The sequence below is a fragment of the Artibeus jamaicensis genome, unplaced genomic scaffold (assembly GCF_021234435.1).
Source record: "Artibeus jamaicensis isolate MK-2021 breed Jamaican fruit bat unplaced genomic scaffold, CSHL_Jam_final contig_3230, whole genome shotgun sequence".
Classification (NCBI taxonomy): domain Eukaryota; kingdom Metazoa; phylum Chordata; class Mammalia; order Chiroptera; family Phyllostomidae; genus Artibeus; species Artibeus jamaicensis.
In genome coordinates, this window is record NW_026521764.1 from 910,957 (window position 1) to 923,450 (window position 12,494).

Consider the following 12,494-nt stretch of genomic DNA (forward strand, 5'->3'; position numbering starts at 1 on the left):
CCTTAGAGAATGACTAAGGAGTAGGAGACATTTAAAGGTTTTAAATTTTAGTGAAGCTGAATATTAAAATCGCAGCACAAAGCTCTCCAGAATCTCTCCTCACCATGCTGACAGGGCCAGCAGCAGGCTGCCTGCTCCGTGCTGATGAGAGAACGTGGGGTTTCTGCTCACCAGCTAAAACAGCCCAGCCTCACGGCTACAGTGGGAAAGTGGTGTACAGTTCTCCTGTCCCACCAGCTTTAAAAAGATTCAATTTTGGATACTTTGGAATATTTGAGATTTATATTATTTCCAATTGTATTCAAAGTATGATTTCACTGAGGTCTTTTTGTTACACAAGTTAAACTTTCAACAACTCAAATTCACGTGAAATGCTATCCCACAGTTCCTAAAGGTCCGTGACTAAGGCAAATGCTGAGCTGCCTCTGTGGTGCAAACACGCACCGAGGAGCGCCTGGTTGGGGAAGGGGTGGAGAAGCAACCAAGGGCAGTTCGAGTCACCCAGAGCCACAGCCTACCTCTCTCCCCGAAATGGTTCTGTGGAGTTGAGGTGCGTGCTGAATTCTTGGCCACTTACTGCAGGAGAGCTCATGCTTTTGGCAACTATGCCAAGTAGCCCAGCCACACTACCCCCTTTTGACTTCCTTTTCAATATCAGGATCCGTTTCGGACCACCAGACACAACGCTCCTGAATGGGCTCCCTGCAGTGTGACCAAGATGACATGGTGACTGCAGCTTTTTGAATAACAATGCATTGTCCCCAGAAAAGATACCCTTTGTGGGCAGATAACTCATGTTGACATCTTGTGAATGACTTGAATTCTTCAGATCCTCCCACTTCTCCACTTGCCACACTCAGTTCAAGGGTGTTGGCTCCAGTGAGAGCTTCTGCAGTTCACTGTGGAATTTGATCAGCCTGAACGCATCAGCCAGGGAGGTCTGGTATCACTACAGCCTCCGGTCTTGTAAGCAGAAGTTCCCAAGTGAAGATACTTGAGTTGGAATGTCAGAGTGATGAAATCAGTGCGTCCAGAATGCCTTTGGTGATTATTAGCTGTTGGTAAGCTAGTTGAAGGTCAACTTTTAACGATGTTTCCTCCTGAAATTCACTCTGACTTCCCCACAGCATGGATTACCCAAAGAACAGTGGATTTGGTTGCAGCTTAGCTTCCATCCTCAAAAGTCTTTGGTAGATGCTTATAGAAATACAAACTTGAACACTTCAAATATTAAAACTGGTATTTGATTCAGCTATTGGAAAATGTGGTTGAAACTACTTGGGTATATGAATCTACTTTCCCACTTTATATTTTATAAAATCTAAAAGCAGATCAAGACTCTGATGAAAATCCAAATGGAGATATGCTATAAATATAAAATACACACCTGATTTCAAAATCTTACTCTGGAGAAAAGAACATAAAATATGTCACTAATGATTTTTATATTACATGTTGAAGTGAAAAAATTTTTTATATACTAGGTCAAAATACATTAAAATTAATAACACCTGTTTTAATGTGCCTACTAGAAAGCCACCATTGTGGAAATTGAGGCCATAATGCATCCTCTACAATGACAAGATCTAGAGTATATATGCTCAGAAATGTTTGCATTAAGGAATGTCTTTCCATGGCATCAGCCCAAATCTACAGAAGAGGAAGCCCGCCAACTTGTCTTCTGAGAAATCCCCTAAATTGCACTGATGAGCCAGATGGTACTAAACTGATACTTTTAATAGACTGGAAATGTTGGCATTTGGAAAGGTGCTTGTGAGAAGGGGCTTACTATTAAGTGTTGGAGAGGCAAAGCTCTCAGACTGCACATTCCCATGCATGCAGTAGGGCTTCCGCTTGGTTAGCTTCCAGATGGAGCGGAAGAGCCCCAGACTCCCGCATCAGGAATTGGGGTGATGGAGCTCAGCACTCACGCACAGTGTCACAACCTTCTCCAACAAGGTCTAGTCCTCCTCAGGATGCTAGTGGTTAACTGTCGGTATGCTACAATGAACGAGTTTTAGTTGAAATAAAGTCAATTTAAAAATCCCAGCTTTTTTAGAGGAAGTAGAGCACTGGAGAGCTATTAGCTATTGCCCTTAAAGGCAATCCTTGTTTGCCCTTAAGTTTGGCTTGGGGCTGAGGAAGGAATGGAGAACAGGCAGCAACAACAGACAGACCCAGAAGGTGGTCATGGCTGGGGCTGTGTTGCCCTTGTCTCCACTTACCTTCAACTGAGTGGCAAGGAATAGGGGCTGCTCACCCAAGTGTCATTTGTCCCAGAAATTGCCAAGTAAGAGCATCTCTTCCAGACAGAATTTAGGAATATGTCATATTCTAAGTGGATGCCTTTGTATAAAGGCTGCCTCATACCCAAAGGACTTAGGATGTAGGTATATGACAAGAAACCAGACACTCTATTTTAAATCAATGTACCATACTTTGTACATCTGGTGGGGGTTCTCTTTGATTATCCTCACAAAATATAGTTGACCACATAAATTGTTTAACAGTGTATGTGATTGCTTTTCGTTTTGCAAATATTGTTACTGCATAGAATTCTGTTGCAGCTCTTTTATTGCAATCCTCTCCACAGCCAAATTACACACCAAAATCGGGATTGTTATAATGTGGTGTTAAAATAAAACATCACTTTAATATGATGAGATCCAAATATGCAATCTCACAAACGTGGCACCCTACCACCAGGAGTTGTAGGCTTTGCTGTGGAATTTGAGGCCCCCAGTCATGGCCTTTGTTTGGTGTCACTAGTGGGCAGCTGCCACCACATTTGCTGCTGACCTTTTAGAAACCTACTTAAGATATCAGTGAAGTCACTGCCTTTTTTATGATTTGAAGTGCTCAACTCCTTTCCCTTTAGTGAGACCGAGGAGCCTATGAGGTATTCAGTTTAATGTATTTGTTTTCTCTGTCAAAAGATCTTTCCGAACACTGCATTAGGAAGAAGGAATTTTAATTTTGTATTAACAAATGCAAAGAGAGCTCATGAGAAATGGAACCAGTCTGAGGACCACAGGGTCCTCATTGGTATAAAAAACCAGTCTTGCTCTTACAGCAGCTTTATGTGGAAGACAGGCTATGAAGACACCTGACTTCAAACAGGTGCACACAACGGGGGTGGGGCCCTTGAGCTCCAGGGTTTGCATTTCCTGGCCACTGGCTGAGTGACTGCAGGCTGAGAAGTTCTTCTGACACTGTTTTCTCACCGAAGCAATCGTGTGAGGCTGTGTGATGGCTGAGGGCTCATTTCTCCGGCAGCTTTTCACCTGAACATTACTCAGGCCCATTCCGCAGCAGAAGCCATTGAACATCTGTGCACTTCCCTGGCCACTTCGGCCGTCACAGTGAATTTTTAGATTATTGGAGATACTCTCTGTGTATAAACATCCTTAGGGTAATATATAAGGATAGAGGAGAATATGATACCCAAGCAGTGATCATCGACTACTACTCTGTCTAGATTTAAAGTAAGTGAGAGTCTCAAAAACTCATCTATTTTAAACTCAGAAGATTCCTTGCTGTGGTTTTCTTTAATACTGGAACTGCAAATACAGCAAAGATATTAAGGCTATGAGCTTCCAAGATTAAATCGCCCCTTAAGGAGTTCCTTAGCAATATTGGTCTTGGTCTTCCCATGCAGGGAATTTAGGCAGGTTGTTCTTGTTTCCCGAAGCAGCCATGGGGATAGTTTTCAAGTCCAGTTAAACTGTACTTGAAGAAAAGCTCATTACAGAGATAGCACCTATATGTTGGGAAATGCTGTATAGCTTTAAAACCACCTGGTTAGCAGCAGCACCTTTTATTTCTTCTATTGGGATCGAAGTCACACCACATAAAATGAACCATTTTCAAGCGTATGATTCAGTGGCATTTTATACATTCACAGTGTTGTGCAACTATCACTTCTGTCTAGTTTTAAGATATTTCTGTCATCCCAAAAGAGAACATCATACCCAGTAAGCAGTCACTCTATTCCTTCCTCCTTTCAGCCCCTAACAACCACCAATCTACTTTGTCTTGGTGGACTTACCTGCTCTGGACATGGATTATAAATGGAATCATACAAGTATATGGTATTTTGTGACTGGCTTCTTTCATTTAGCATGATATTTTTGAGGTTATGATCTATGCTGTAGCAGGTATCAGGACTTCATTCCTTTTTAGGGCTGTATAATGTTCCATTATATAGCCATGGCACAGTTTATGTGTCCATTAGTGGACATTTGTATTGGCCACACCTTTTGGCTTTCGTGACTAATACTGCACTTCCATACAAGGATCTAAGGACCTCTTTTCAATTATTTTGGGTAGATATCTAGGATTGGAATTGCTGGGTCATATGGTAACTCTATGTTGAAGTTTTCAAGGAACCCCCAAACTGTTTTTTATTCAGCAGCTTTTATTTGTACCCTGTGTAAGGAGGGCCCACTTCTCACTCCTGATACTTGGTTCTGGTTCCCTCTCTGCCCTTCACTCAGCCCACCTTAAGAAAGGTAGAGTGACCTACCTGATCAAAGTCCTCCTTGCGAGCACACCTACAGAAAATGCATCTTTCCCATGGCCCAGGCTGGTACTTCCAGGTGGGGCAGCCTCTGCTGGTCCGGTCTGCGCTAACGCAACTGGATGCATCAGAATTGCTGATCCTGGCGTTCTCTTGGGAGGCCAGGAAGGCTTTAGTCTCTAAACTGGCCTCTTGCAGAACAAATGCTCATCTTTGTCTTTTCATTTGGTTTGTTTTATTTCTACAAGAGTCTGAAACCTGTATAGCATTCCATAAGCTAGTCACTGGGGGTTCCTTTGAAGATTCCACAACTTAGGATGTAAAAAAGTTATGGTGCCAGAAGAATTTGACCCTCGTAGGTGTAACCTAGACTCAGAGCCTTAAAATCTAACTGCTGCTTACTCTTAGCAATGTCAACTTGATGAAGTCACCTAATAGTTTAGCTTCAATATCCTTACCAATAAAAATGAGGATAAAAGTCTATCCACATTTCTTATGGAACAAGTATGTTGTGGGGCTCACCTTAGTATCAAAGGAAGTACCCAACATGGAAACCAACCCAAGGGTAAGACTGTATCTGACTTACATGTTTGTTGCAGATATTTTAACACGGCCTTCTTAATAGTATAGGCTTTTTAATAGTATGTCTGAATTTTAAAAGCTTGGCCACAAAATTCTCAGCAGGATGATTGCCACAGAAGTAGGGCAAAGATGGAGAAGTTGGTAAGTCTCCAATACAGAAAACAGGAGAGTGTGCAGTGAGCATTTGCCGCCCAGCCCCTGATGGCGGGACCCAAGTGCCTGGCCACTTCCCCTCCAGGCTTATTTCCAACTCAGGAATTTAAGAGGTGACTTTTATTCAGAAGAAAACTGTTTAGAGATAACACTGTAACTCTAGGAATTTTGGTCCTCACTAGAATACCAGAATGTATCTCCCGTAAGAAATGCTCTTCTCTTTGCTGATCACCTCGTCTTAGGTAACACGTCACCTTGCCAAACTCTTCGACAGCATCGCAGATCTGCAATTTGAGGACCATCAGGATGTTTCTGCCCACAGAGCAATTGGCATGTCCAGCAAAGAAAAGGAATATGTCCCATTCCAAGCCGAGTGTGAATGCATTGGCCACGTAAGATTTGATTATGTTTTTTGTGATGGAGGAAGATTTTTGAGATAAGTTTTTTAAAGATCTTATCTACTTATTTTCAGAGAGAGGGGAAAAGAGGGAGAGAAACATCAATGTGAGAAACATGGATCGGTTGCCTCTGGCACACGCCCCAACCAGGGATCAAACCCACCATTCAGGCATGTGCCCTGGCTGAGAATCGAACTGGCGACCTTTTGTTTTGTGGGATGATGCCCAACGGATGGAGACACAGTGGTCAGGACTGGGATAATTTTTAATGGTTGAATTGAACAAGAAAAAAAAATTCAGCTCACGTCAAGTCAGGCTCTGGTTAGCTCCGTGCACAGAGCTTCCTGTTTTCCTGTGTCCAGGGGACAGAGGACTCCTCTGCCAGGCTCCCTGGGTTCTGCCCCTTTGGCTGCAGCACCCGCAAGGCCTCAGAGACACTGGCAGTTGAACTAGACAGGAGGGACTTTCACAAATTGAATGAGTTGGAACCCAGACTTGGAAGCAATGCAGCCCAGGGACAGTGCCTCCCCCAAAGTGTATTGTTGCCACCGCTCAGAGAGTTCAGGGGTGAGGGTGGAGCAGCGTCTCTCAGCAAAGCAGGTTTTCAAGGGGCTTGTGGTTCGGGCTTCTGACGTGAACACTGTCAGTGGCTGCTCATAAATCATGTGGATTGCGTCTGTCAAGCTGAAGTCCCATCCTCTAATTATCATATGTACAGACAGTTTAAGTTAGCATATTCTCTTGTGTCACAGCCAAATACACGAAAAAATATTCGGATCACGGATCTGCAAGAAGGCTCATTGTGAGGGATGAAAGAGCTCTTGGTGTTTTCAGAAGAGTTAGAGGAATTGCATCTTTTGATGACACTTGGGTAGCTCGGGTTAGTCCAGAGAGCAGTGGGGCAGTGGCCGCTATGACGGAACCGTGTGGGTTGAGGCAGGGGCTTCCTTAGAGTGTCCCTTGCAGAGATGGGCCACCTTTAAGAAAAAAAAAAGAAGGGGTTTTCTTTATTCCTCTCTGTTACTTTTTAATATTGTACCAGAAAAATCCTGCCAAATGACGAGGAAGCAGATGGTGGAACACTTTGATTAAAGTGTATTTTTTGATCTCTTGGGCTCTTTAGGATATTATCACAATGATTAGAAAAAGTCACCATAAACTATCTTGACAAACGCGTGCTGCTGTCTGCCCCTCCCCAGCCGACTGCCAGCCGACTGGCAGAGCGCCCAGAAGGAGGACAGCCCAGCTGACAGATGTGATTGTCACCGGCAGGAACCCTTGATGTTGAAAGTTTTCACGGCGTTCTCTGTATGAGCAACACGTGAGAGACACTTTTGAGCATCTACCACATTCATCCTCTAATTGCCTTTATTTTATAAAAGAAGATGCTCTTCTGTTAGGTCTCCCCCCACCTCCCACACTTTTATGATTGGTTCTTCCCAATTTGGACGATTTATATTTCATTTGAGTAGTGTTTATTGAGTGCTTACTATGTACCAGGTGCTGGGTTAGGCTTTGGAGATCCAGAAATGAGTGAGCCATGGCCCCTGCTTTTGAGGAGCTCTTAGTCTCACTGAAGAAATGGATATGCATATAACCAGTGCTAGTGGGAAGTGGTAATTGTTACAGAGGGCTCGGCAGATGCTGACTGACCACATACGGAAAAGGGAGGGGTAATGCAAGGACCTCATCAGAGCTTCGGTCACAACATGTACTCAGTGGCTATTGTTGGCATAATCATCTGAATGTGAGCTGTGTGTTTGGTCTTCCCAAATGGACTGGAAGGTTCTTGAGAGCAGGGGGTTTTATGGAGGACATAGATGCTAGAGTGTTGGGGAGATGTTTAAACGATGCCTGATTCACTGAAGGACCTTGTTGCTGGGTGCCATGAAGAGTTGTGTTTTGTGACTGTAGCAGTGATTAGATTGGAGACCCTGTACTCATGCCTGCGAGTGAAACCTGGCCCTGAACTCAGAGGAGAAGGCCCTTGGGATGTTGGGGCTGTTTCCAGGGCAGCGCTTCCCTTTTCTTTCAGCAGAGAAGCTGTCAGCTCATGAACCACATGTCACTCACTCCTTCCCAGTCCCCCAGAGAAGGTTTGGAAATGAATGCTGCTGCCATTGTACACAAACACAGCATCCCACATGGTTCTCGGAATTTATTTTAGTCATTTTTCTTTGGCTTGGTCAATTATTTGCAAATAGTATATGCGCCCTTTTTGTTATAGAATATCATCCCATGCAAACGTGTATTGATAAATAGAACAAAACCTATTTGAACAGGGTGGAAAACTGGCCGACATATTTGCGGGAGCAAAATAAACTTGAATTTCAAAAAGAAAGATTAATTTTTCACAAGTCAGCAGTTGTCCTCTCTTGCATACTCTCCTGCTGTCTAATTTTTGACAAGTGTGAAGAGAACCAGTAGGGAATATAATTAAGATACTTGCTGAAAACACCTTGTCTTAATCCTAAGAACTATGAAACTTTTAGAGAGGAATTTTGAGCAGTTTTAAAAATCATCCAAAGATATGTTTTAAAAAATAAGTTTCCCATGTCCTCAAAGCTCCGAAGTGTATTTTAGCACATTATACTATAGATGGCTGTAATGTTTGGTTTCTCAAAACCCTGTGTGTTACCAGAGGGATGTTAGTCTAGAATCCCCTTGTCTTAAAAACAAATAATCACAAACACCTCCTGGGGGGTTTGGAAAGTTGTTCTCCAGCCGGTCGGTGAAATAAGATGAGTAGTACATCCAGGAATAGACAGGTTCACGGAGGAAAAGCACTTCCATCACTTGTTTGCGTTCGCCCTTGAGTTCCTTCTCTCCTGGTTTTTTCCGAGGGTTTACAATAGAGCCCGCTGAGGCCTCACTCTGCGTGTGGCCTTCGAGCCCATAAGAGGGTAGAATTACCTCTCTTCCATTGTTTAGCCTGTGCTATAACGTTTCAATTTGCTTCACAAGGTGGAAACGTGGCTTCTGCAACTTGAACAGACCATGCAAGAAACAGTGCGACATTCTATCACAGAAGCCATAGCGGCCTATGAGGAAAAACCTAGGGAACTGTGGATTTTTGATTTCCCAGCTCAAGTTGCACTAACCAGCTCACAGATCTGGTGGACTACGGATGTGGGGATAGCCTTCAGCAGACTGGAAGAAGGCTATGAAACAGCCCTAAAGGATTTCCATAAAAAACAGGTATTTCAGAGATAAATGATTTCGAGACTTAAAGGGACTTCAGGTAAGCTTCATTCAATCATTCATTCATCATGCAAAAAGCATCTTCTGTGTGCACAGCACTGTGGTAGGTAGACTTTAGCAGTTATCTGTGGAACTTTTTGCTTTCTACCTTTGTGTTACTCTGGTTTTCCACATGGGTTTCCTCCATCTTGTCCATTACCCCCGAGGCTCTAATACGTCACTCACACCTAGATACTTCGTGCATTTCCTTCTGTGTAACACTCCATCCAGGCTGAGTGTATACTCACCACAGTGTGTGCACGAGTCAGAAAGGTGGATGACTGTTCAACAAAGACAAATGTCTTCATGTATGTATTCTGTTAATTATAAATCACAGATGAGCAACTTTGGAAAATAGGCTACCTCGAAATTCATTTTATTCATCCCATTATGACCTCTCCTTAAGCTTCTGTCTTAAAGTGTGCTCTTAGCTGTGCACAGTTCAAAGATGCGGCCTTTCTCTTGGCTTATAGAGTAAGAGACTATTAGGCTCAGGAAGGAGTGGAAATATTTGTCTGCTCTTCTTGTTTTCAGTGAATAAAGGCTGCATCCAGAGATACTACGTGACTTTGCCAAGCCACACGATTTGTAAGTGGAACTGGCAGGCTCAGCAGAACCCAGGCTGCTTCCCACAACTTCCCATCACTTCTCCTTGTAGCAGCACATTGAACTCGGTGCTTTAAAAATCAGATAGTTTGGATAGTGAGGGATACTTATAACCCGCTCAAGAAATTTTAGTTTTATAGTGTGTTGATTATTTCTTTTAACTTTGCTCTTTTAATCTTGGGTGGAAACCACCAAACTTATGTTAGTAGAAAAATTTTGTCATTTACTTTTGAAAAAATAAGGTAGTCTTCTTGATTTTTACATCCTTCAGAATGTGGGACATTGGTTTCTCTTTTGTGGACTTGCAGTAACAGTATCATACTGAAGGAAGTGCCTGGCTCCCTTCTAAGCCAGCATCTGTGCAGTTCTGGTCGGGGCTATTTGGATGAGCAAGCCAAGCAGTTTTACTTGTATGGGTGTAAAGTACTGAGAGAATCAGTTAGGTTGAAATGAATTCTCTTATGCTTACAAAGACAACTTTCTGATTAGTTAACTTATTGATACTTGTGCTTTTACTATAATTATTTTTAGTTACATAATAAATAAGGATATCTTAAAATACTTCATTAAAGTATTCTTTCTTAAACTTCAGCTATTATTGATCACTGCTCAAAGTTAAATCTTTTAACATATCTCTACTTAATCTGTCCTAATTTTTTCCTCTGTTTAACTCTCCCTTGACTACAGTTTATCATGTTTTGATGATGACTAGAATATTTTACTGCTTAAAATAATAAATGATATTTTAGAAATATTTTCTTTTTTTTTTTAAAGATTTTATTTATTTATCTTTAGAGGGGAAGGGAAGGAGAGAGGGAGAGAAACATCAATGTATGGTTGCCTTTCGTGCATCCCCTGCTGGGAACTGGCCTGCAGGGAACCTGCCTGCAACCCTGGCATGTGCCCTGACTGGGAATCGAACCACGATTGTCTGGTCCGCAGGCCCGCGCTCAATCCACTGAGCTACACCAGCCAGGGCAGAAATATTTTCTTTTTATCAGCTTTATTATGTTCAATTTCTTGACTTGCTTATTGTTAAAGATAAAGAAGAACATCGAGATACAGAGGGAAAAAAAGGAAAGCAATGTTGAAGGCAATCTCTAGCACTAATTGAAATGTGTGACACACCAGCCAATAGAGGCCTCGATACAGTTTCCAGTTTGGCAGTTGATACTTACACACTCATTAGGGAAGCTAATGTTTGAGCACTGTCGAGCTGTAGTTTGCCGCAAGTTTGCTGCATGAGAAGTATGTGCCTCTCAATGGAAACCTCTTTAGTTTTTTTCTCTTTGAAAATGGATGTAACCATCTGCTGGAGTTGGTTTTGAATTAAAATTACTCTTGGTAATGTTGTGAGCAGTTTTTAGAATGAACTTTATTACTTTAAAATAGCTTAATTTTGAAACTGAGATTTGAACTGGCTATAACTGATGAAATGTCTCAAGAAGTCATTTCTTTCCTTAGTTCTCACTCCCAAACTGTAGTGAGATAAATAAGATAATTAGTTTAAACTATTTTTGCCCTAGGCCTCATATAATTGTGTATTAGATAGTGTTGAGATTAAAAGCAAAAATACCACATTTTGGGTATATGTCCTTGCCTTGTCAGAGTCTTTGAAACTATGACAAGTATAATAAATTTAAATTTAATCAGATTTGAAAGTTCCTTGGAAAAAGAGCTGTAGTTTGGAGCTTGGGATCTGATAGTTTTTTCATTCATTCTTTATTACTGAGCTGTGTGAAAATCACCAAAAGAATAAATAAAAAGAGACAGACTTTAAAAAATTTCAGACTTTAAAAAATTAATAGCTAGTATGCTATGACAGTACCTAGAGTACTTCTAATAAGACTCAAGATCAGCAATATAAAACTTTTCTTATTAACCCCCAGTCCTCCCCCACTACAAAGAACAGATATATTATCCATATAAGAAAGAGACTCTCATTTTTCTGTGTGGAGCCATTTTTTTTGGTCCTCACTTTTAGTCACTGATTGAGATTTTTTTTTTGCAACAACAAAATTGGATACAGTGTTGACAATGTTCTTTTTTCATCCTGACCCTGTGACCTGAGCAGAGAAGCCTGCAGCTAACCAGTGTTTATTGGACATGAGTTTTGTTTTGTTTTTTGCCTTTACAGAAAATGCGAGCTGATAGCCTCATACTTCACGATACAGCAGGAACCTATAAAACCTTGCACAGAGCACAAATGCTCTGTCTCTATTCTCATCAGAAACTGTATTGAATGGCAAGTCAGTTACATAAAAAAATTCATGTTGCTCCTGGAAATACTGGACCCAATAATTTGAGGAACACCTAGAAGTTAGACAACAGATGGCAATGAAGTGATAGATAACTAAGAGCAGAGAAAAACCACACTTCACACATAAAAAAAAAGAAGCTACTGCAACAACAAGCCTGTTTTATCCCAGTGTAATTCCACAAGAATCTGCAACTCAGATTTAATAAATATAAAACACAGCTCGAGTCCGTGGTTAGTGATCGGGATCAAATGGGAAAGAGATGGGCATTTGGATCCAGTTCCGTCTCCTGTACGTACCAAGAGATTATCGGTGAGAGCATTTTTGTCCCTGGGAAGAAAGCCCTGAGAAATGCTTCATAAACAAAGTGAGACATTACTGATGACTTCTGCCGTCACTATGTTTTGACTCTGAAGCAAGTGTTGGCCAAAATTTTTTCCAAAGGATCGAATAGTAAATATTTCAGCATTTATGGTCCATATAGTCTCTTTCACACCTACTCAGCTCTGCTGTTATAAAAAAGAAACCATAGGCAATTTTAACATAAATGCACAGGGCTGGGATCCAATAAAACTTTATTTGTAAAAACAGATGGTGGGCCAGATTTGGTTCATAGCCTATAGTTTGCCAGTCTAGTTCTAGAAAGATAAGCAGAACGGATCCTGAGGTAAAACTCAAGATCCCTGTAATGAGAAAAAAAAGGTTTAGTATTCATATATGCCGTATGAGTCCAATCTG

The 12,494-nt window shown here is 41.6% G+C and overlaps 1 protein-coding gene across 3 annotated transcripts in view; it reads left to right on the forward strand.

Annotated features, from left to right (window-relative positions):
- DNAH11 (dynein axonemal heavy chain 11) overlaps positions 1 to 12,494 on the forward strand; it is a 272,144-nt gene that overhangs the window by 73,037 nt on the left and 186,613 nt on the right. For all 3 annotated transcript variants that reach the window (XM_053663641.1, XM_053663639.1, XM_053663640.1), the window contains exons 29-30: positions 5,497 to 5,646; positions 8,617 to 8,850. In XM_053663641.1, coding sequence (XP_053519616.1) covers positions 5,497 to 5,646; positions 8,617 to 8,850 — 384 coding nt within the window. The remainder of the gene's footprint in view (positions 1 to 5,496; positions 5,647 to 8,616; positions 8,851 to 12,494) is intronic.